The sequence below is a fragment of the Tinamus guttatus genome, unplaced genomic scaffold (assembly GCF_059628265.1).
Source record: "Tinamus guttatus ecotype Peru unplaced genomic scaffold, ASM5962826v1 Tinamus_guttatus_pri_ptg000044l, whole genome shotgun sequence".
Classification (NCBI taxonomy): domain Eukaryota; kingdom Metazoa; phylum Chordata; class Aves; order Tinamiformes; family Tinamidae; genus Tinamus; species Tinamus guttatus.
Window position 1 is genome coordinate 3739598 of NW_028288578.1, and position 25284 is coordinate 3764881.

General features: G+C 42.6%; 1 protein-coding gene across 1 annotated transcript in view; it reads right to left on the bottom strand.

Annotated features, from left to right (window-relative positions):
- Positions 1 to 238: 238 nt before the first annotated feature.
- Positions 239 to 25284, bottom strand: part of GLIS1 (GLIS family zinc finger 1) — a 167562-nt gene continuing 142516 nt past the window's right edge. The window contains exons 7-10 of the mRNA XM_088537118.1: positions 21450 to 21600; positions 9814 to 9998; positions 3530 to 3697; positions 239 to 879 (exon numbers count right to left, since the gene is read on the bottom strand). Of these exons, the coding sequence (XP_088393244.1) occupies positions 743 to 879; positions 3530 to 3697; positions 9814 to 9998; positions 21450 to 21600 (641 nt within the window). The 3' untranslated portion in view covers positions 239 to 742. The remainder of the gene's footprint in view (positions 880 to 3529; positions 3698 to 9813; positions 9999 to 21449; positions 21601 to 25284) is intronic.

Here is a 25284-nt window from a genome sequence, read left to right on the forward strand (position 1 = left end):
TTCAGCAGAGGGTGGTCCGATGGGTCAAGCCTCTGTGTCACATGTACCGCCAGCCCTCGGTCCTTGAGCTGATTAACTTTGCAGTGCCCAAAGTGTCCCCATTTGGTTTCAATCATTGTTGGGCATCTTAAGGATGTAATACTAAGGTTTGCTGGGCAGATTGATGATGTTGGGCATCTTAAGGATGTAATACTAAGGTTTGCTGGGCAGATTGATGATGTTCAGAAATGACAGGACACTTGTTTCCAGTTTTTAATGCTTTCTTGTAAAACCGAAAATATAAAACCAGCCGAGCAAATGGAGATCTTTATATACATGAGGTCTGTGATTAAAAAAATCCTTTTAGTACCAAGAAAAAAAAAAAGACCAACAAATTAAATGAAAACTGATTAAAGGGACCAACATTCTCAAATTGAAAACATACTTTTCAGAAAAAACAAACCTTCTTTACAAGTTTATTATATAACTTACATTTACACTTTACTGAGAGGACTTACAAAACAAGCTGCTTCAACTGTTCCTCCTTCCCTTAAAGCCTGAATTTCAAAGTGCCACAGCAAAGGAACAGCTTCCAATAGTACCTTACACAGACTATTCGTGTATAAAATGGTTTGGTAAATGTGAGGTGTTTATTTAAATGAGCACATATAGGGATACAGACTAAATAAAAGTACTTGAACAACATCTTTGTTATTACATATACAGTTATAGGTATAATAAAGGAAACGAGGCCGGTCTGTTCTTAGGTGTCTGTATAGATGGAGGGAATGTGATTCAAGCAGTGATCAAAGGCGCCGTTCTGGAAGAAGCCGTTCTCATCCGTCCCGTTGGAGACCATGTCTTCAGCCGCGCACGGCGCTTCGGAAACCGCCTCGTAGCCTGCGAACGTGACAGGGGGCAGGGACACGATTTAGTGCCGCGGCGCCAATGCAGAGACAATAACTTCCCTCCAAAGCGCCGCCCGGGAGAGGCGCAGGCCCCTCTGCGGGCGCCGAGGCTGCGCGCGGCTCCGGGGAGGGCTGTGAGCGCCGCGCGGGCATCGGCCGCGGCTCCCTCCCCGGGGACGCGGTGGCTGTTTATCCGCAGGGACAATGGGCGGGCAGGGAGCCCGGCCGCAAGTGCCACCGCTGCCATGGGCTTTGCCCCTTGGCGGCCCTCAGGGAAGCAGCCCGAGCGTCTCCCAGCCGCTGCGGAGGAGCAACCCGGGGCTGGTGGCTGCGAGTGCTGGGGCTCAGGTGCACACACGTGTCCCGAGGCTGCTCGAGGACGGGCCCAGTGCTGGCCCCCCTCAAAGGGGACAAAAGGACCGTCCACGAGGCCGAGGGGCCACTAAAGCTCCCTGTGGAGCCTGCGAGCCCTTATGGGTGCGAGGAGAAAACTCTCCATCCTTCTGCAACAGAAAACTTCCCCCAGCAGCCACAGCCCTTCCTGACCGCAGGCCCCTGGAAAGGCCCCGCTGGAAAGTGTCCCCTCGGCAAACTGAGGCTAATGTTTCTCCTCTTCTCCTGGGTTTCTGTCTAGTCCTGAGGGCAAGTGGGGTGTGTGTGGCCAGGCTGAGGCAGCCGCAGTGACACACTGACCCGGTGGCCTCGCGCAGCCCCAAGCACCACGGGCCCAGTCAGCCTAATGCAAGGGATCACGCACGTCTGTAGCACGAAAGAGCAAATTCTGCACTTCATTCTCTTTCTGCATTTGCTTCTGACATAGTGATTTACCCTTAACTTATGGCTCCAAATCTGCTGCCAGGCAGGCAGCACAGAGCCAGCATCTCCAACAGTCGCACTGCCGGCGCTGGGTGTTGCTCCCAGCAAAGTGACCAGGGTTTGCTCCGTTTGTGACTGTTTATGTTATGCTAATTTCTGTTTGATGAGCCTGTATACAGAGCGGGGGGGGATGCATGGGCAAAGCCCAAGACAAGCATTCACCCCAGAAACCATTATTAGATTCCAGATAGAGTAAACTATCCAAAGCCCTGAACAGAAAATAAAAATTTATTGACTGTTAATGTGATTCATGGAACAGCTGTTTGCCAGTCACATTTGGCATTCCTGTGAGATGAGATCTCATTTAATATTAATGGCACTATAAAATCCTGGAAAAAAAAATTAATGCATCACCTTGATGAATCTCACAAACTTGAATGGCTCTATTTTACACACAAAGAGATGAGATAAGATTTATATATTTCATATATATTTATGTTTCAGATTTTAAGTATTTGCATACCTCAATAACTACTCTAAAAACAAGAATATTACACAGAAACATTTCCTAATAACTTAGCTCTAGACAGAAAAAAAAAAAAATCAACTGTTGTTGAAGTTGGTGTCATGCCATAGCATTATTCTTTGTGCCTACAATTTTTTTTGGAAAGTTTATTTAGTCTGTTCTTTAAATATTGCAATCTGTCAGTCCAAACTTGAAATTTGATGTTACCATGAAGAAACCCCTACGTATAGTAACATCAAACTTATGAATAACACAAAAGCATTCGAAGCTGAAGTCGAAACACCAGCTTCAGCATTTCCCTTGTGTTGGTGACCGATGCATACAATTTCTAGCATGCGAATGCATGCACATCTCAGCACAATTGCCTTTCATACAAAACAAACAGGAAAGTCGTCTCTAATTTTGTGGTCAGACTCAGGCACCGCTTCAAAAAGCACTGAAACATATTTTGTCAGTATTGTCCTTAACCGAGGTGCCCTCCTGAATCCAGACGTGAACAAAAAAAAAAAAAAAAAAAAACTCTCTGAGATGCAAAGTACAGACTGTGGCAATGGTGGCATTTCATGGCTCCGCCAGGCCTTGGAGAACGTTATGTTTGGTTTGGTAATTCTACCAATTCTTAGTTGCGGTTTTAAAGATAGAAAAAAAAAAAAAAAACTCCCCTATAAAAATGAGTACTTATGTATTTAAGTGTTTTAGTCATCTAGCTATAATAACCCGTTGCAAAATTTACATTATATAGCTAAATGGAAAAACATAGTTGCCATAAATGTGTAGCAGCATGCTCCCAAACACAAAAGAACAAATTAATATTTTTAGCCACATTTCTCAAAGCAGCAACTTTCCATTTTGTCAACATCAGTTTTGCAAAACAAAGCCCATCTTTTTATTCTTAGGTGGGTAGAAGTCCCTGATGCCAATATTTTCTCCAGAATTTTGTTCACTGTTGTCTCGACTTGGATCTTTCTGTAAGAGCCTGCCTGAGCTGTCCTATGGGGATGAACACCGCAGAGCCCATGCAGGGTAAGAAGGGTCGGCTTGGCAGCTATGCCGTGGGTGAGTATTCCCTGTGACATGCAGCATTAGAATAAAAGGAGAATTTGTCCATCAGCTGGACACAGAAGGAGTAAAGAAAACAAGCTTGGTTTCCTTGCGGCATTTTTATAGATGCAAATGAATTTCAGCAACTGAGCTTTTAACGTAAACGGATTTTCATAATAATGCTGCCATAAAAATGCAAGTTTTTTTCCCCCCCCTAAAGATATTGTAAGGGCAATTCTTTATAGGCAGAATAAATTACCTGTGGCAGCTAAAGGTGCATTGAGCAGGTGGTAGCCGTTCTGCCTCAGGGGAGCGAAGCAGTGCGAGTCCCCCGGGAGCGCGTCGCCCGCCGCGGGCTGCTCCACCCCTCGGTAGCAGTCGCCGTAGTGGAAACAGTTCTGTATGGAGTGAAAGCTGCCTTGGTAACCTGAAAACAGAGATTGCACACTCCTTTTAGCACTACTGCTGTGGTATTAGCTCCATTTCTGCCAGACTATTTTATTACTATTGTCGGGGTTTTTTTTTTTTTTAGTTACTCAGTTTTAACTATGGAAAAATGATCATGCTACTCTATAAGGTGCAATAATACAAAACCTCCATCAGGCTCTGTCCCACGAGGTGCTGTGCACTGTGATCCCCATCAAGCCAAAATCTCAAGGATGTGCTTAATTTCAAGCAATTGAAGACGTTGACTGAATGAAGTCAACAGCCCACTTGTATTCAAAGCTAAGCAGTAAGTACTTCACTGGATCAGGTCCAGGATGCTCAGTTCCTAAGGGAATGCAGCTATAATGAATTACTGCTAATTTTAATACAATAAGGTGGTATTTTAATGAAAAACACTGCTTTGTTTGCAGTGAAGTAAAGCCTTTTCCCATCATTCCCATGCATAATTCACTGCTGGACACAGCACTGTTTATTCCAAACACCTTTAAGGGTACCTTAAACCTCTCCTTTCTCGGTGCGCTCTTACTTCACATGAAAACTCTCCACTGAACACAGGGCCAGACTCTGCAAGGAGAAGTGAAGCAGAGGTGCAGGCCTGATGCCACATGGATGCCAGGTGAAGACTTTGGATTCGGTTAGAGGCTCTTCTTGTTTCCAAAAGGTGCCAAGAGAAGTCTCTATGGTCTCTGGCTGCCTCAGCCATGCTACTTTAGGGGCATGTTTGACTTTTTCTGCTCTACATTCCCTGCATTTCTCATCTCCTGCTTTGTATATATGAATATATATATATAATTACCAGCAGACCAGCAGTTTGGATATCGCTGGCAGAAGCTGTGGATGAACTGGACAAAGCAAAACATATTTAGCAGTAAAGGACAAATCTAACGCCAAGAAAGGAACTTTACAACTTGCAAGTTTGTGCCAACATCCTAAAAGAAGACATTTTTTGCTCCCACAAGGTTGATCTCAAAGCACTGCGCAAGATTTAGTACCTAACATGGTCTGATTTAATTCTTCTCCTTCCTCTTGCCCCAGTAACCTCTTCCTGATTAGGATTCCAGGTGCATCTCACATTAATTGCACGTTCAGATTAACTATCCCTCTTGCTTCTCTCAAGGTCCCTTCTGAAACGATGCTCCTTCCCTTACAGGTGACTTAAGTAAACCAAGTCAAGCTTAAAGCTTAGCAGAAAATGCCATCAGGATTTTTCTCTGATTGGCAGGAAAAGGCTGAGGCCGTTTTTTTCTTCTCCAGTCTCATCCAGTTGGACTGACCCTTCCCGAGGAAGCACCACGAAGGCTCCAAGTCATTCAGCCAGCAGGGCTCAAACTGGGCTGCCCGAAGCCACCACAGCTGCACTCGCCCGCTGCAGGGCCTGGCTTGCTGGGCCACTTGTGCAGCTCTTTAGCCTGTTTATGTAGTAATGTAACTAATGCCCGTGCCTATCACCACAGAAAAGGGCAGAATTAGCTCCTTGGCAAATCACTCAATGTATAAGCTTTTCCCTGATCAAAAAAACCTGTCTTTTTCTGCATTCTCTCTTTAGAACCGAAGTTTGATCAAGTAGATAATATTGGGTAAAGCTCAGGGTCTCACTGTTAATTCTAGTCATATTTTAAAGTGGTAGTAAATCAGGCTAAGTGAGGCAGTTCTGTAACAGAAATGCAATGAACTCATCTAGTGGTGAAAGATTTGCTCTGAAGTTTCACAATTTTATATGTGTTTTGGCTGAAAGTGCAAGGATTAGTTGATTCGTTTCTCCAGAACCTATGACCCTCCACCACAAAAAACGAAACTGTTGATACCCATGATTGGTGAAGTACTAATGGATGACTGTATCAGATAAAGACACTGTGCACACTGTACCAGAGCTGTCCGCATCCGCTGCTGTGTAGAAAAAGGCCTAGAAAGTTGGAACGCTGGATGTTAAACGATGCATGTCCTTCCTTGGAATAAATAGACAGCACCTCTATTTCATGCCTGGACAGTCTGGCTCAAAAAAACCTCTTGCGAGAGGTAGCAAGGCCATCTTTAGATGTGGTTTTAGGTACAGTGCTTTATTGATTGGCTTTTGATAATTATCCTGACTTTTCTGTTTACAAAACATGAGCTCCTGGCTGTAAGCCTTCTAAGAATATTATATATACCCTTTTAAGATGAACAGTGAAAAAAACATGGGAGACTGGGCTTCAAATGAGGTATAACTGGTTGCACAGAGCACTTTATATGCCTTGCTAGAGAAAGAGCTGAACCCTTTCCAGAATGTCTGCTATACACATCACTTGTAGGGAAGGCATGACGTGTATTTTTTCTGTCTCTGTAATTGCTGCCCTTTCGTCATGTTCCCAAGTCTGCCTTTGTTAAATCAATTAAATATGATCCACAGGGCTGGCACAGGGGCTCAGAAGAGCAGAGAATAGCCAAGCATGACAGAACTGGATTGAAACTAGCTGGATACGGGGGCTTCTTAAGACCTATGGGTAAGGCTTCTTTTAAGGGCTTTAAATTATACTCCATAGCTGTTCAGGAAAAACAGCTGAGGCAGAAAAGAATTGCCTCAAAATCGCAAGTCCGGAAAAGAGTTGTTGTAAGTGACTGAATTCTCCTTTAAGCAGCAGTGTCTACTCCTGAACACCACTGAGTGACCATCAGAAAAGGCAGCGCACAGAAAGTGATATGGGAACTGTCTGCTGCGGAGGGACCTTGGAAGTAAATACTACCAATATTGCACTATTGCACTCACCAGGCCCAAATTTCTGCAAAGCTCTAACCAAAGAAAGTACAAGAAAAATGCCCTGTTCTTGTCCCTGTGCGCCTGAGGACGTGAGAAAGGCTGGTAGCAAACTAAAGAAAAAGGATGGAAGAAGGAAGGGAAAGGTCACAACAAGAAACTTGGTCAGGTAAAGCAAGCCATGACACCAAAGATGTGACTTAATCCTTTTGACCTGAGTAATGTATTGAAAGTTCCCTTCCTTTTCATTAGATTTCTAGAAAGGCAGAGTCAGTGTGACCCTATCAGGAGCAGGACAGAGGACGCAAAGGCCCAGGAGCTGAAGCTGCCACAAGGACCTTTGCAGCGACAGTTGCTCCTGCCAGGTAAAGTTTCACTCACACGACCACGGGAGATGAAAGCTCCAGCTTGCAGGCAATGTAGTATTTGATTTGTGTATGCAATACAAGGCAGCCCTTTCCTGCAGTGTATCGGTGCTGCAGGAAAGGAAGGTGCTTTTGCTTCACTCTGTTTAGTTCAGCTTTTCCAAAACGCTGTCCTACACAGACCACCCTCTGCTATACACAGCACAGAAAGAAGCAGACATTAAGATACAACTAAAATCCCATAACTAAGGATTCAATTAACAACCAAGAAAGCTAAATACGAAACATTTTTTACAAGTTCTTCAAAAAAAACCCCTTCAGCAGTTAAAATATGAAGTAAGCAGGAAGGTTTGTCTGGTACAAACACTGCTGCTCCTTCTAGGAGAGCGTGAGTGTAGCAGCACCAGCTTGGCACCTAGTGCTTCACTGATATTTTTTTTTCCAAATGGATTTCAGGTTTTCCTTCAGCTTGTTTGATTTAAATCAGTTTTTCTGAAGTTAATTTTCAAATGAAGAATTGACTAAAAGTCCTGTCAGTTTAAATGATCACTATTAAATGTTTTATGTGCAGTAGATCTAGAAATATAACAGTTAATAAAGGAATAAACTGGGTTCCAAGCATAACATTTAGCTACAATTTTGCTTTGAAATAATTTGTGGCAGAAAAGCTGCAGTTAGCCGCTTCACACAGTGCACTGGCTGCCTCTCTTTAAGGCACAACCTAGAAAACTTCAAGCAGTTTTAAAATGAATGATGTAATGAGCAAATAATTGGAATATGTCTGCTAAATGCCAGGTTGTTATGTCATGTCATTTACATGTATGTGCAAATAAATCCAAGCACTGCAAATTCCATAAAATTTCTGACATGAAACCACGTCAGGTATAAATAACTGCAGGATTCCTCTGCCTGCCAAATTCTTTCAGCATATAATAATTTCCATGTGATCTTACCATGACTAGCTTTAAACATATAAATAATGTCAGTTTATTATTCTTTCATTATCAATATTCCTGCTACCAGTTTGCTGATGCTTGCTATTTAAAAAAAAAATACAAAATCGTAATATTTATATGCTTCTCTAGAGCTGCCTAGTTCTAGAGCTAGAGTTACACAGTATTCCTCTTTTTGGAAAAAAGATTGACTCCCCACGTTACTTCAGATTCCATCAGAAAAGTTTGCTATTAATGAATTGGGATGCAAAAAAGGCTTAGAGCAAGTACAGGTAGGTACAAGTTGCAGATCAGTTCATTTCAAAGGCTGCTAATCAAAATTGATTTTGGAATGACCATTTCCATAATGAATTTATAATAATACTTCAACATTTGGCCAACGTGGAAAATTATTGCTTTTTCAAAACCGCACGACATAACACTTAGAAAGCAACAATTCATGCAAAAGGAAATGTGGTTTTCTTAAGGAATAAAGTCAATTTATTTAAGTGGTTCAAAACTTGTTCTGTCTATGCATTTGTTTCTGCCATAATAATGAGCTGCTAAACTTTCCTCTTGTGGTTTGTAGTTATTTAGCTCATTATGGTAGCATAATCATATATCATTATATGCTATCATAAATCTGCCACTTTTCCCTCACAGAGTTAATCTTTTTAAATTGAATAATCTGTTGAGCATCAGGTTGAGTTAGTTTTTCCTTCGACACAAATCATTTAATATAATATGCTTTAGCTTTACAGCCAAAGTCAGTCCAACCAAAGGGCAAAATTAAGCAAACAACCTTAAGATTATTTATGTTATTTGACCCAAACTAGAGGTAAAATACCCCTTGGAGACCAAAGGGCACTGCTGGGACACTGAACCCCATTACAGCCATGCACTGCCACTGGGTTTGTGCTGAAATCCTGAATTTCAAATCAAGCCTTAGAGCGTTTTCAGGGAAAGCAAAGCTCCCATTTGCCCACTGGTAAATTGGTCACATGTCATATTTTGCCCAGCCAAAAATGACTTTATAGAAATAATACAACAACTGTGAAATGAGTTTCAAAAAACCGATTATCTGCCTGTACAAACTTATATTCTTGGTTGCACCAGAGACCAGACAGACGTCCTGCACACTTCTTCATTGCGAGTATTTACCACACTTAAACAACCTGCCATCTGGATTATATAACACATTTCATAAATATGCAAGTTCTCGTTACTGGAAAAATCTGTGATAATAGTATCACTAGCTAATTTCTACCTCAAAAATTGTAGCAAAATTAATTAGTTGTTGCAGCCAAACTCCAGGGTAGGAAAATAAGCTCTCTACTAACAAGGCCAGGCAATTCAGGATGTAGAAAAATGTCCTAAATTAAGCAGTGAAATAGCTGCTACCTTTCCTGTCCTCGAATCACACTACATCACTCTATAGTTTGACAGAGTACAGATTACTATATGGAGCAACACATAAGCTACAATTCAAATACTAAATAGCAAAGTAACTTGTTTTAGCCTCAGCTCATGGCCCAGCATGTCCCTAGCAGTGGATGGAGCAGGAGAGCACCAGGATGTGCTGCATCCATCTATTTTAGGGCTAGATGACACTTGCTTTGGCTGTGTCACCCTCTCGAAACCAGCCAGAGACTGCTGAGTGGTCAGACAAGGTGCACAGCTAGTTGACAGCTCCCAAGTGGAGGCAGGAATCCTTTCCTGATGCTCAAAGAGTGAGGCCGGGTTAAATATTTCACTGTATCATTAAATCACAGAGCTCTTTGGAGGCATAATTTATTCTCATAAGGATCTTTGAAGTCATGTCCTAAAAAAGCAATGAATCTGTTGCTGTGATAGCTTCCCACACTCTCATACAATATGACAGTACAAAGTGGTCTGAAAATTTTAATCAAAATTATAAATCTCCTATATAAGTTAAACATGCTAAAACTGGGAGTTCCCACTGAAACGCTCTCAGTCTCCTAATAAAGCGGCAGTGGCAGAAAGTGCAACAATGGCAGCCAGGAGTTGGGAAAAACTTAAAAAAAAAAAAAGAGAAGAAAAGAGTCACCTTGCGATCCCTGTGGTACAGGCTGGTTTTGAAACGGGGCGTAGGGTTTATTTGGTGCTGCAGGAAAGTGCTGCCCGTTGGGCGACTGGCTGTGCGGCGCCGGGGAGCCGTGTTTCTGCAGCAGGGACGGGGGCACGAGCGCTTTGAGCGGGCTGACGAGCGGAGGGATGATGTTGGAGGCAAGCCTGGGGAGAGAAAAGACAGGAAAGCTTTATCACGGCACACGGGTGGGAGAATGAAACACTTGAAGGGCTCCTATTTCCATGCTCCACGACGGGGGGAACATTTATTTTGCGAGTGTAAGTTACACCTGCTCCCGGGAGCAGGCGGAGCTCGGCCTCCAGCGGCTGCTCTCGGCGTCCGCGTGCGCGGCACGGCGGCTGCTCCGAGAGGTAAATTTAGATGAACTGTGAAACAGCGGTGACAACAGTGTGACAACAGCGTAACCAAACGCAACGCGGCGGGCCGGGAGCGCTGCCAAAGGCGGCCGCGGGGATGGAGGGTCACAGCGACACTCTGCTAAGAGGGGTTGGAATAAATCAAGCAGCCAGAGCTCATCCCATGACGAAATAACCCCCTCCTCCCAAACCAGGGAAATCAGGCATATAATACAGACCACAGGGAGTCTCAATAATCCAAAACGAAACGGAAGAAGTAAACCACTAATGCTAAACGGGCCACGCCAAGGATGCACTCAAGCCAAATATTTAAGTAACCGAAAACAAACCTTTTTTGGGAACGATAACTGCTCCTCTATAAACAACGAGCAGCAATATGTAAAATAAATAAAAAGGCCTAAAGCACAACCTGAAGAGCCAAAGAGAGGATCTTGTTTGCTTTGGGTTTCAAGTGCGGATGAAGAAGCCAGTGCAGAGGGGGGAAGGCCCCGATTCCAGCTGTGAGGAAAGGGTCTGGGTCAGTAGCTGCCGTGCGGAGGGGACGGGACGACACGGAGCACCCGGCAGAAAATGCCCTCAGGGGCTGGAAGTGCCGAGCAGGCCAGGCTCGAGGATGGACAGAGCCTCTGCATGAACCTCCCCATCACAGGGAGCCACTAAATCGCCCGGATTTGGCGCGGTTGCTCCCAGGCAGCGAGCTCAGCATGACTCTGCTAAGGCAGTTTTTCAGCTAGGACTGAGCTCTGGTCACTGGAAAATGAGGCTGCATTAGAAAAAGCAGCCAACGTGGGGATTTGGCTCTTTAAAAATATCCATGATGGTGCCCACAGCTCAAGCTGGTGCTTAAAATACTACTTTGCATGTGTGCCCATTCACGTGTTCTGGCAGGCTTTAGATTGTCCAGTCCCCAGGGCCCTGTTTTTAATTCTTTCCCAAGTATTTGCCTACTGATCAGGTTGCTGTGATACCCAGACTGTTAAGGGTGTCTGATGCAGAATAAGCAGATTATGCATTAGCGACAGAACAGTTTAAAAAGAGATTTCTTCTGTATGGAAGAAGAAACCTTAAGCTACTGAAACTAGGGATTCAGGGGTGAGAGAGGATGAGGGCAGCGGGATGCATTAAAAATGCCCAGGCAGTAGCTCAGCTGTATATGTTTCACTAACTAACAGCCTGGACATTTCCTGTTAATACTGTTCTACAACCACAGTTTGCTTTGTTTTGGATATTCATAATAAATATGTGCTGTATATTTTACTTGATTTTTAACTCACATAATTCAACAAATTTGGAAGGCCTTTTGGGGCCTCATAGTATATTTGTACCTCTATATAGTGATATACATTAAAAAGTTCATACCCTTCCCTAATTCATTAAACCTGAAGCCTCCTGGCTATATTGAATATTTCTTTTCAGCATGATAAACCTTTTTCCTCATACGTGCTAATGGGAACATTTATTGGTGATTTGATTTGGGGGAAATGGTCACCATTCGCTGACAATATTTATGTCTCCTTGATAAGCTACTTGGATGCTCTGAGGAAACACAGAGTGGAGCTGAGTATACTGGGAATCTGGACTACAGGCCTCCAAATGAAACTGAATTTGGAGAAATGAGAGGTATATAGCAAATAGGTCTACATTATTTATACAAGTTGCTAGCTCCAGAATTACACTATCTTTTGGGAAAAGCAGTCCTGTAAGAATAATGTATAGTTTTGTTGAACAGTAATGATAATAATAGGAAATTATACAGTGGGATGCCATAACAACCTAGTGGTAAAACTGCAAAAGCTATATTCAGTTTTGATGTGTTAAATCACAGCATAGACTAAAACCTTGTGAAGCTTTGCTAGAGTAGTAAGACAGGGTTTTCCTAGGGGGTAAAACTGCCAAGACCAGAAGTTTGCCACTGAAGGGAGAGAACATAGGAAGTATTTTCCTTTAGAAGGGTGCAGTGGAGGAGCCACCTTCCTCCCTGCCCATCCAGGTGCAGGAGCAGCAGGGCGGTCAGTGCAGCGACAGGCAGGTCACGTCCTGACAAAAGGTCCCTTCTCCTGGCACAGCAGGGCTGGCCCTGTGGAGCTCACAGCCACGGGAATCCCAGAATCAGACACTCCAGCAGGGTTTTTATAAAGGGACTGAACAACTTAATGGCCAAGAGCAACATTTCCATGCTAAGCAAGGAGTAATCAAATCTTGTGCTTTAGGATGTAAACCGATCGCCCCCAGAAGCCCGAGAGGAATTCTCCTCGGTCTTCACTCATCACACCACATCACACAACTGCCCAGGTATTGAGGGCTTTTCAGCTTCCCTTTGAAGCACCACGTGTAGGATGGTGCTGAAGACATAATATAGTCTTGAGGGACCTATGATTTCAGGTGGAATTGCAAAGCAATTCCTCCCTGGAGGAGGCATCAGTAGATAATTAAGAAGTGAAGGAACTAATGAGAAAAATCTTGTTTATGTAGTACCTTTCTCCACACAACAGACAAAAAACTACCGGAAGAACCTACCCAGAGTGACGTGCCCTGCCAGTGACACCACATGCATGTCTGCACTGCCCCAAATACCCGGCTTTGCGGCCCTTCCTCAGTCAACTCTTATGGGAAGTTGGAGAAGATGCAATCCAGGAGGACCATGGGCTGGCCCCTAACCCGAGTGTGTGAACTGGCCCCTGAACTGCATGTTGGGCAGATGGGGAGACTCCTCCTCACCTCAACTGCAGAGCATCTCTCATTTATATCAATGGGAACTTGTGCAAATGTAGGTATTAGCAGAAGGGCTTTTTTGAAGAAATTTTAAAGCCAAAACATCGTAGATATTAATATTTTCCCTCTCATTTTATGAACAAGTTACATACCTTTAAGAATCTCAAAAAGAATGCCCATAAAACTTTCACTAAATTTTCTCCTAACCAAGCTTGCACATAACGCACTTCATGAAAATTCATATCAAATTATAAGTACAGCTTATTTGAAAGAACCACTTAGGCATCCTGTGAGTTAACACTGACCAGTATAAAATAGTCTATACCAGTAGATGCAAGTGCTGTTGTTTTGTTTCAAAATTATTTCTTCTGTTCCCAGTGCCTGTCTCGCAGGTGGGCAGTGATATATATACATATACATATATATATATATATACACACACATATAGATCTGTGTGTTTACTCAATACACACCAACTGCCTTGTTCTAATCTCACTGCAACATAAGGAACCAAAAATAAATAGCAACACTGACTTTTCAAAGATTTTAGTCAAACAGTATGTTTTGTATATTCATCCACATACTATTTGATAGAATAAAAAATAGTTTTCTACTTTGCTTTAGACCTATTCTGCTCAACAGCGATTCCTGGACAAATTACACAGAGCAACGGATGATAAAGCTACTTTTTAGCTGTTTTAAAATGAGCTTTTACATGATCTACTTCATGATCTCTTAACTGCCAAAAAAAATACACAGAATACTTAATTAGTAACTACTTGAAGGGAATGAAAACTTGAAAAATAATAAAGAGAAATTCAAACTAAGATTCCTGAATAATAACTGAGAATGCAGTGTAACCGCAAGACAGAAATATCTAAGATAGGGATGTTTCCAATACGAGAAGTGTCTTTTTCTTGACTTTTTTTTTTTTAATGATGTGATGGCTTGATTGGCAGATTCCTCAGCTAGACAAAGAACCTCAAACCATATCCCATTGAGTTCAGTGGAAACAGGACCAAGTTCGGAGTGAAAAACATCTGTCCTTTATCTCAAATACATTTTTGTATATTTTGGGTTACAAGGCTGTGCTGTAATCCAGTTCTCATGTGTAGCACATTGCTGCATCACGCAAGCTTGACTAGGAGAAGTATGTTCAGCCCATATTAATATGAAGACAAGTGTATAAAATAGGGCACCAGGGTGAGAGAGTTGCTCTGTGTTTTATCTTAAGTGATTAGTACAGTATTGCACCTTGTTATAAAAACTAAGATGCTTCCATGCCATAAAATCCAGCATGCCATCCAGTTCATTCATAAGATTTCTCCCCCAAGCATTACACTTAGTTATACTGTGAGGCAGTCCAGTTCAGTTCCAGGACCAGGAGATTTTTTTTTTTTTTAATGGAAAAAAAAAAAGTTAACACTGATTTTCATCTCTTCCCATAATATTAAAAATGATGTGTAAAGCTCTGCTAATCTGGTCTCTGGATAGCGCCCAATCTCTTGCCACGTGTTTCTGTTCTGGGTCTTGCCCTACGGGAATTTCTGTCAGCACATGCTCAGGAAACAGTTATACCGTTCACTTTTTCTTTTTCTTTTTTTTAGACGGACTCTATCTGAAGCTGGTGAACCTTTGCACTAATCACTGCCAGGTGCCTCTGGCTGGCCTGCTGGAATGCCAGGAATCTTTGCTTTCTCTCCCTCTTTCTTTCTTTCTCCTCTTCCCCCCTCTCCCTGATATATAATAAATCCTTCACTGCAGATCACCTTGCTGGGCACCATTGCGTTTTACTACCCTTTTCTATAAACAAGGAGCAAACAAGTCACCGGGCTGTAACGCGCCGCCCGTCGGACAAGGGCTCCCGTCCGCAGCCCCACGTGGGGCTTGTGGCTGGAGGTGCCGGCTCTTGGGAGACTCGGGCTCCTCCGGACCCTGCTCTCCGTGAGACACAGCACTGTGGGCACCATCCTTACAGCAGGAATCAGGGAATGGCCTTTGCCTAGGCTCTAGATAAGAGCAAAGTGCTACTTTTCCTACTGCCTTGGGTTATTTCAATCTGTTCTGCACCTTCTGATGCCCAACACTCGGAGCGGTGTCAACAGGCAGGGCGCAACCGGAGCTCGTTACCTGGGAGCAGCGACACGGGTTTAGCATCTTTGTGCAGAGCACCTGCTAAAGGACCCTTAGAAGTGCCTTTCCCTTTCAGCTCATTTAGTAGAATATTTTTAATACCATCTAGCAACTACATGAAAACAGCTGCAGGTTAAAAATTACACTGAAGCCAAAGGAGCCTCTCTCTTCTTGGTCAACTCAAAGCCATTTGGTAGGGGCCTTCTTTTTGATAGAGACTGACTGAAACGTGCACAACCTTTCTAACAAATATACCGCTCTTCTCATAGCTGGGGGTAAAGCATAACTCAATATTTTATAACACATGTAATTACCTGCACAGACTCACACACACACATATACACAAAAATGGATTTTTTTTTCTACATTAAGTATCTCAACAACTGTTCCAAATTGACGTGTGCAATTTCTGCAGAGCAGTTAAATCTTAATATATCGCTCCTGGAACTCCGCCAGCCAAGACATTCTTATTCATAAGGGTTCATTCAATAATTTTCTTTGAAAAGAAGTTGATGAGTCACTACAGTGGGAGGTGCTACGTGTAACAGAAATTTGAAAGTAAAATCACTCTAACAAGTAGCAGGAAAATATATTATAAAAGTAAGTAAAAAAAATCCTCATTAGTATGCTCAAAGAAATACCAAAACAAAGATATGCAATCAAATACAGAGAATGTCTCCCTGGTATTAGCTGGCATTTAAGCTTGAATGTGCCCTCAACTTTAGTCATTTAAGGTCACTGATGTCTGGCAGGGATGTAGCGCAGAGGCTTCCAGGCGTAGGTAGATTCTTTACAGGTAGCTAATGCAGCTTTCTTGGGGTTTATTATATAAAAGGCACTGCACCAAATAGTGGCAGATGACAAAATATCATCATAATCATTTCTTATACCATGACAAATTATTGTGTGTTCAGCATATATGCTAACCTCACCTCAGAAGCTTTGCTTAAAAACAAAACCAAATGAAAAGCGCTACAAAAATATCAGGTTTACAGATGTTAAGTGTACAACTTAGCAACAGACAAAAGCAGTAACAGCTAAAATTGTTAATAGGCTGCAGAAGAGCTGTGGTTGAATGCCTCTGAAATGCTTCCTGAGCTACTCTGAGCAACTCATCTAACCTCCCATGTTCTCCTCACACACTCTCATTTCTTATTCCAAAATAGTGTTGCTTATGCTGTCCCTCCTGGGCGGGCAGGAGAGGTGCTGCTGGAGGCTCTCAGGAATGTCAGTCTAGCCCTTTCAGAAGCACAAGTGAAATGCATGTCCACCTCTTTCTGCTAATGATCAAGTAAACAAAATTCTACCTATAAAAAAAATTACATTATTTTTAACTGTGTATTGTTGAAATAAGCCCATTCTAACGTTAATTTTGCTTTAAGAGAAAAAAAAATGTATAGGCCTATCTGGACGTGATTATAAATGAATTCTGATCACATTTTCTACAATGAGATAAATGACTTGGGATTTGAAGCCAGATGTTTTTAATTACTGCTTTTCTTTGTTACATGAGCCCCAGCTCCACACCTGTACATTGTTCTTTCTCTGGACAGATGTACTGATGCCCCTTTTGCGTGCTCAGATCCGTAACACTGAGATAAATTATGATGGGTTCTTGGCTTCCTCCATTGAAAATGTTTTCAGCTGTCAGAGATATCTGTTTCTTGTTATTGGTTTTAGAGCTTTTGAAAGAAAGACTAAAAACTCTGACTTGTGTGTTCTGTTATAAATGAAGAGTCCTCTCCTGTGGAAGCCACAGTGAATGAAGGATGTATCTTTTTGGTCCCAAGAACTGCTATTAAAACTCTGGAGGTATTGATTTCTCCAGAGTGCTTCTAGAGAGTAGAATTTAGTTTCCTACAAATATCCTAGCAGGAGGCCTATTCAATTCACTCACAAACCTCAAGATCTTCAAGATGAACAAAATACTCAAGAGTAATAAGAACTGGTACAAAAGATTATGCCTAAATCTGGACAGGGACTCTTATTCAAGGAGATAGTATAATCTATTCTTAGCAAACTGTCACAACTCTTTCATTGGATTTGGGCCAATTTCTTAAATATTATCCCACGAAACAGTCATGCTCCAGAAGCCTACCCACGTGCAAGCAACAGTGAAACTCATAAAAGCTACAAGATGAGTCTAGTCCCATCTCACGCTCTAAGAATAAGAATCAGCACACAAGATTTTATCCTGCATATTGGTTTCTACTTTAAAAATATCAGCAGTTTCAAATCTGGTGTTCCCTGGCTGAGCTAGAAGGGAGGCTCTATGTGAAGGGCTAAACAGAGATCTCTTCACAGAGAAGTATTTCTGTGGTATTTGTATTAACAGGTGCTAACAAGCAAGCAAACAAAAATCCTGATGTCTGAGCAGCCTCATTAAAATGTCTCTTTTCATTTGATTGTTTTTAAGTCCTGTTGCTTGTGATTGTATATGGATAAGTGGCTCTTCATGGGGCCTGGAAAACACTTTGAACAGTTTGCAGGCTGGTGAGAAGCCTGGGCCAGGAAAGAGCCTATGTGAGCTTTTTCCTCTAACCTTGCTTTCTTAATCCTTTACGTTAAAGACTCACCATAATTATAAGTCTGGATTCAGAGTTCTCATCAGTCATCACCTACAAACATCATCAGTGTCTTAATGTCACTAGTTCATTATTTACCAATGTGTTTACATAGCAGAAATGCCCTAACTTACCGCGGAAACATAAAATCTAGTTTTCCTTTCCTTCTCCTTGGAGACACATCATCTTCCAGGTGAAGTTATCATTCGTCAGTACCCCAGCCTTTCTGGAGAGCATAAGTGCTGTGTGTTACCGACGACCCCTGCGACTGAGGGCCTCACAGTCACATAGAGAAGGACTCTGTTCAGATCCTACAAAGTGACCTTGTTAAGTCATTAAGCTAATTTGGTGCAAATCCCTAGTTTGGTGCCACCACTCAAACACATTTAACTTTGGTCCTATCAGTTTCATTTAAGCTGATAATTTATCACACTAAATATGTTAAATTGGGATAAGTGGATCTGCACAGCTGGTTAATAAATGAAACTAGGTACATTTTTAGCTGCATCTAGAATTCAATACTAAAATTTGTGTTTCAATATTCATACTGCTACAAATCAAAAGCTACTATTTTTGCACTGGGAAAAATGAAACTGAGTTAGACATTATGCATGACAAATGCTACCAGAAATGCTAAAATAACACTTCACTACCCGAAATAATATATATATATATATATATATATAATATATATATTTAAACTGGATCATGATGAGCCAATCTCTGAATGCCAAAATACTTCTGTCATACACTTTTAGGTTAATTAATATCAATATAAGTTAATACTATTAACAGTTAAAATTATTTAGTCTATCCTGCACTCCATAGTAGATTTGAAAAAATACTCTCTATATTGCATAAAGCCAGTGTAAATACATTTGGTAATGAAGTCAGATTTTGTTAGAACATTTTCAAGTGAATTAGATAATTTTGTCAAACTATTTAAATGTCTTAGCAAACCATTTGGGAAAACTGACTGCTGCACTTGGTATTGACTTTGGCAAAAGAATGTATAACACATTTTTTTTTATTAAAAAAAAAAGCTTTTAAATCAAATTCTGAGTCTTCTGTCAAACTTGAGTAGACTATTTGTACTCTGCCTCATGCAGTTTTTGGCATCTCGCATATTTGATGACTCAGTAATTAGATTTCTTGATAGTAATCATTTGGTTCATTCCGTAGACTTAAACTACGCAATCCAGTCTTGTCATCATACTGATTCACAGAATAGAAATTCTTTGCATTTATTTAAACATGAATGCTGCGACAGCTGACAAATGAGGCAAAACATTGTATGAGAGCCAGAAAGCTAGAGCAGTTAATATGAAGAAAGGCAGTGTTAGGTGTTTCTTTTCCTATTGTAAACCGTATATACATCATGTGAGTAATGGCATGAACTGGCAAAGGTGTAACAGTTCTGTAATACAGTGGTTCCAAGCATTAGGTTATTAAGTGATTTTGCCCTGTAAAGTGGATGAATGCTATCCACAAAAACTGCTAAGTGAAATTCGAAGACTATTACTTCACACTAAACTTTCTGCATTTGCAATTAAAATGTCAGTTATGGACTTTATTTCAGCAGGACTAATGTAACCATGAACAATTAAAATACAGAAAAAAAAATCTTGGACTAGGTAGGGTAATGCTGAATGAAGGTTATTTTGAGTTTAGAAAATGATATTTGAGATGCTGAAAAATTCCAAGTCATTATGTCATGAAACTAGATACCCTGTTTTAAAATAACCTTTCACAAATACATTCTACTTTCAGTTTCCTGATGTTTGGGTCATAGTTAGAATCCCGTTATCATCCAAGCCTTACATTTTGTCACAAAAAAATCAACTGTGGTGTTTCAGCAACAGTTTTGCATTACCTAAGTATATAAGCACTGAGATAATTACTCAGCATAGTCGTCTCCTCCAAGAAAGAAGAGCTGTTCTGCTGAAAGTGAAAACAGCAGAGACCTTTTGGATGTAAAACTTGTGCCCAGGCAAACGACCAGAATGTCTGAAGGAGGAGCTCAGCACGAAACCTGGTCCCTGCAGAGCTGCGTTTCTGTGGAAAGAGAAGTGCCGCGCTCGGCCGGAGACACGAGGGACAGCGGGGAGAACTAGCGAGGGGGCCTCGGAGCCCTCCAGGTGCAAACTGCCTATTGCCCTCATCCTGGTAAAGCCTTTATTTTCATGTCTTATTAATAGTTCCAAAAGGAGAAGTACCTTGGAAACAAAGCCACCTCTCCTGGCAGCCTGTTAAATCCTCCTTAGAGCACTTGTGAGGCCTGATTATTCCTTTCTTGGTTGGGACTCTCCCTGTAACTCCCCTGTGAAGCCGCTCGGGGAGTCAGCAGAGCCCTGTGGATGCTGTGAGCGGGAGGCACCTGCCTCACCTCCTGCTCTGCAGCCAAACCAGCCTGTGGTTACCTGCTCCTGGGACTCCCGGCTGCCCTCCTCCTGTTTGCACTCAAATCCCCTTGGTAGGGCATGAGTCTGCCAATAGGAAACACAAGATCAGAAAACTGCTGGGCCGGGCAGGGAGGAAAAAGGCTCACAGATACCTTGTGGGACCTTTCCAGTATCATTTAGGGACAGAGCAGGCCTGTTCCTGTTCGGGGAGATGATGCCTGGTACACGGGGGCACACTGGGCCCTGCTGCTGGCACTGGCTCCAAGAGATGGCTCCGGGAAGAGCAGGGCAGAGAAGCTCATCTTGCTGCAGCATCTCTACCCTGATTAAGGTCAACTTAATTTTTATCTTGTTGCATCTTCTCAACTGGATTTTTCTTCAGTTACTCTCAGAATAATTTTCCCTACCCCTTTCCGTGCCACAAACATCCCACCTTCTATCACTTTCGTTAAAGAGTACAAATACACACTGTATTTCTATGCTGTTCTTCCCCTCTGTTTTAAGAAGGGATAGGGCAGTCACTGGACTAGGATGGATGAAGTTTACATTCAGCTCTTGGCTTTGCTAGAGGTTCCCAACATGATTTCAGGAAAAAATATCCTTCGATCTTTCTCTATGCCAGGTTTCCCTCAGTAAAGTAAAATCACAGTTTCCTCCCTGTCCACAGTGCTGGGAGGGTAAAACATTTAATACAAACCTGATGTTTAATTTGCATGAGTGTAGGCACTGTAAAAGCTTCTGAACAGAATGATCAGAGCAGAATTTTAGAGATGCTTTACTGTTTAGAAGATGTTTTGAGATCCTTAAGGCTAAGAGAAATAATCAGATACTACAGAAATTTCTTAAAGCAATCTATGCAATTCATGTCATCATGTAGCCTTCACTGACTCTTGTTGGTTAATGCTTGCTGCAGATGTGTATTACAGAAAATCCTAATAAAGCAAGAAAGTGAAAGACACAAACTGTCTCACTAACTAACCACTCTGACTAAAGCAAACTCCACCTTACTTTTCAGTGAGTCACAGTCTGATTTCTGAGTCTTTGATGGATTTCTCATTTTAGCTGAGAGAAGTTCTCTCCACATACCCAAACTTAAGACAAGTCATCATGGAAGAATTCAAAGAGAAATGATAAAACCCGAGTGCAATTGCACTGTATGAGAAAAAACTTTGTTTTTCTCTTTTTTTTTTTTTAAGGACAAGGCTATAAGCAACCTGACATAATGTCTAAGTTTGTCGTGCTTTAAGTGGTAGTTGGGTGAAGTGACCTTCTGAGCTTCTTTCCAACATAAATTACTCAGTGACTCTAAAACAAGAAAATTGCTTAGTTTGGGGGATTTTTAATCATACAGTGTCCCTGCAAAGTAAAACAAACAATGAATCCTTCATCATCATGCTGGACAGGCCAAGCATGTTTCACACACATACCCTTCCCTGGCACTCTCCAGCGGTGACTGATGGTGATGTGGACTGGCAAGGGCGGAATCGAGTGGATGGTGTCTGGAAGGGATGTCGTGAGGAGGCGGCAGGACGCCCGGTGAGGGACCGTTATGGGTAGCACTGGAACCGCTGTACATGCCTGGGAACAAACGAGCAACATTTTGAAACCAAAACAAGCAAAGTAAGGAATATCTGATCCCCAACAGCCCGACTCCTTCCCTGCCCAGTCCTGCTAGCAGCACCTGTGGCAGGGGAATAATACTGCCAAGGAGGAACCTCATCCTCTTCTTGTGACATCCCTAAAGTAGCCCATGGAAATCGTTGAGACTTTTCCATATTTTTATATAGGTGAAAGCTACATGGAGCTGGCACTGAGACTAAGAGAGAGAGTGCTCTGGTCTGGAGTGATTCAGCCTCTTTGGTGCTGTGGAGACCTCAAATCTTCCCATCCACAGGCAGAAGGTAAGAGATGGCTGTAGGACAAGCTGCACTAAGTCATTTCCAGGTACATGAGTTTGCAAACACCTCCTCAATGAACCAATATGTTAGTGAATATGACTGTGCTTGGGATGATGCTTAAAATGATATCAAGATATTTTGGCACTTATGTGTTCTGTCTCCCTGCTGTGCCTGCAGAGCTACCAGCTCTTGTCCTGACAGACTTAGCAGGACTCCCTCCCTGCCCTTACCAGACCTTTCCATGAGAATTTGGATGACTTTTTCTTGTTGATGTTCAGCTCAAGCACTTTAACTTGGGAATGACTGTCAACCAGTGTGGTCCTGGACATCCTTTATCAATAAAAACTTTCACATCTTGATGCAAATAAAAACCCAACAAATTGTATGTGAAGAGCAGTGATCAGGTATTTTCAATCTGACCAGTAAACCAAAAGGTCTACAAGTGCACAGAGATACTAAAGGAGTGTTGGTTGATGCTGTTCCATTTTTTTTTAGGACTCTCCGCTGGTCATGGCAGTCAGGCACTAGAAGTGTCTGTCATGTCCTTACACATCTATTCTGCTGAAGAATTATATAAACCCAGGACTGCGGGATTAAGATGCTGGAATTATTCTTTTTTTCTTATAGTTCCATTACAAAAAGTAGGACTGACTCCTACAAAGTGCCGTTCTTAGGATGGCCCTTCTTTTCTCATCTTCTGTGCCCATCTCCTCCTCTTCTAGCAAGCTTGCCTGCAATCCACCTCCCAGAGTTACGGAGCAGCAGGTTCCTCCCAGGGATCCGTACGCTACCAGGGAGCAGGGCACGCAGCAACATCATCCTCGCAGAGGTGAGGGGGTAAATGAAGTTTGTCACCTCCAGGAGAGCCCAGCTGGAGCACACAAGTTCACCTCCCCGCTGAGGCCTCACGTCCTCCTGCAGCGTTTGCCTTTGGCACCCCCAGAGAGCAGAGCTACACGCTCAGGCAAACAGAGAGCTGAGAGCCAGCTCCGCGTTGCCTCATCTGTGTCACTGCCACGGCTCGGGATGACAGTCTGCCCGAACCCCCTCGGTGACACACGACAGCAGGACGCGCGTGAGCTCTGGGAGCCGCAGGGAATGCACGGCAGGCCTCCGGGAGCGTGAGCCACTGCTCAACGTCAGCATCTGCTTCTGTTTGCCTGAAAAGAAGAACCACTAAGGCACAAGTCCAGCCACCTTTGTCAGGGGCTTCAGATGAGTCAAAACCCTCATGAACAGTGAGTCCTCAGCTGTTGACAGATCTAAAGGAACAGAAAGGAACCGCATCATCCTTGTCTCCTGCTACACAGAACATTTGTCAACCAGCCAGGAAAACCAACTTGCTTTCTGCTCTGAATGCCAGACAGAAGGGGCTTTAAGAAGTCAGATGTGCCCAGGTGACATTAGGATTTATTTGTCAAAGCCTCTTGTGATAATGGTAAGTTAGTAGCTAGAAAGCACTTTATGAGAATGTCACTATTTCTACTGGTGTTTTCAGCCTGTTTTATAATGCAATCATTTCCACTTCCCAAAATCCTTGTTATTCACACAGTCACTGGCAGGCTTGGAAGATGAGTCAAACACCAGTTGGATCCTGACTACACAGTATCAGCTCACACTTCCCCGGATCTCCTACCACACACAGTCCAGGTACTTTGGCAATACAATCTGGAGCAAAACGCTGTATCTAAAGAAAAATGTTTTTCTTTCTGTACCAGACTATTACTGGCCCTTGTCGATACCTCACTCCAAAAGCTCAAAGCACTCTAAAGATATAGTTGGAGCAGTGCAGTGGCCACCAAATACATTCAAATATTTTATCTTACAATTCCAGTCCAAAAGAATTCATGAAAGTTTAAAAGGCCATCCTGGGAACTCCCTTACTGTAATGGGCGCTGAGCACAGTTTTGATCCTTGCTTGTGGTGGATGCAGAAGACAGAGATCTCTCCCACTGGTTGTGGCAGCAGAATATCTCACTCTCAGCTCCCATTCAGTTTATCGCTTTTAATTAATTTGTTAAAAAGACAGTGAGAATAAAAAAATCACAATCAGCATGGGAGAAAAGTAAGAAAATGCAGAAAAATGCACCCAAGCACCCATCTATTCCGGAGCATTCGTGTGCTCAAGGCTTGTCAGGGTGGGGAGTCAATATACCAGTGAACTTTCTTTACCACAACACCTCCACTCCAGCTTGGTTTGACGTGTGGTGTCTCCTGTCCCCAAGGCCCCCTGGCCCTCGTTCCACCGTGCGAATCGAGGCCTACACCGCGCCACCTCGCTGCTCACCGGCGCTGCCCGCAATGAGGAGCCAGGCAGTAGGTTTCTTCTTCTACTTGGTGCAAACAAGGGCTGTGACAATACGTAACTACACTGCAGTCCTGCTCTCATTGCTATCCGATACATCTCATCTCCCAGAATGGACTAAGATTTATTTCTTTTTCAATACATTTAAAATTTCTCTTACTTTCCAGTTTCTTCTTCCTTTTCTCCAGCAGTGAACTATACCACTTTTGGTACACGAGGCACCACAGAAGCCTCTGGAGTTGTTATAAATGACTCCTGTAAGCGCCGCCCAGCTCAGGCCTGTGCACCTCGGGCCTCTTCACGCATTGACCATCTCGGCTTGTAAATACAGGTCATCAATCAATATTTTAAATGGCTTGGCCTTTAACCTTAACATCTGTTGCCAAAACAGTGCTCTGAGCATCTGCGGCTAGCAAGGGCTTTTCTTTCTTTCTTTTTTTTCTTTTTTTTTACAGCTTTATGCCAAGAGAGGCCAGAAAATAACAAAATAGAGAAATGCCTGTGTGGATCTACCTACATGGAGTCACCTCCATTGCAGAGAGAGTGACGTGAGGCCTCAGGCATAACTGCAGGGCAGTGTGTGCAGTCATGAAGCAGTTCAGCTATTAGCTAGGAGAGGGAGAAAGGAGGAAGAGCTGAGCAACCTCCAATGGGTTCCTCCTCTCTAGTGGCAAGATATTCCTTTTGCTCGCTGTCTTAGTCCTAAGCACAAACCTGCTTTGAAGTTGGGCACAAGGGAGGGGAGCTTTTTTAAATATTTCATTTTTGCATAATTGGCTTTCATCCCTGACATGTTTAAAATGTGTTTTAACTTGGAGAAGGACAAAACTGAAGCTCTCCAGGAATTCAAGGGATCCCTAAAGCCTAGAGCTCTGCACATTAATAGTGTGGTTTCTTGGAAAACAAAACAAAACAAAATAAAACCAAAAAAAAACACAAAAAAACAAAAACAAAAACCAAAAAACAAAACCCAAAAGACCCAAACCATGAGCATTTTTGTATTTTTTGAGTGTAATCAAAGAGGCATAATATACTGTATTTATCCATGCGGTAGTCTAT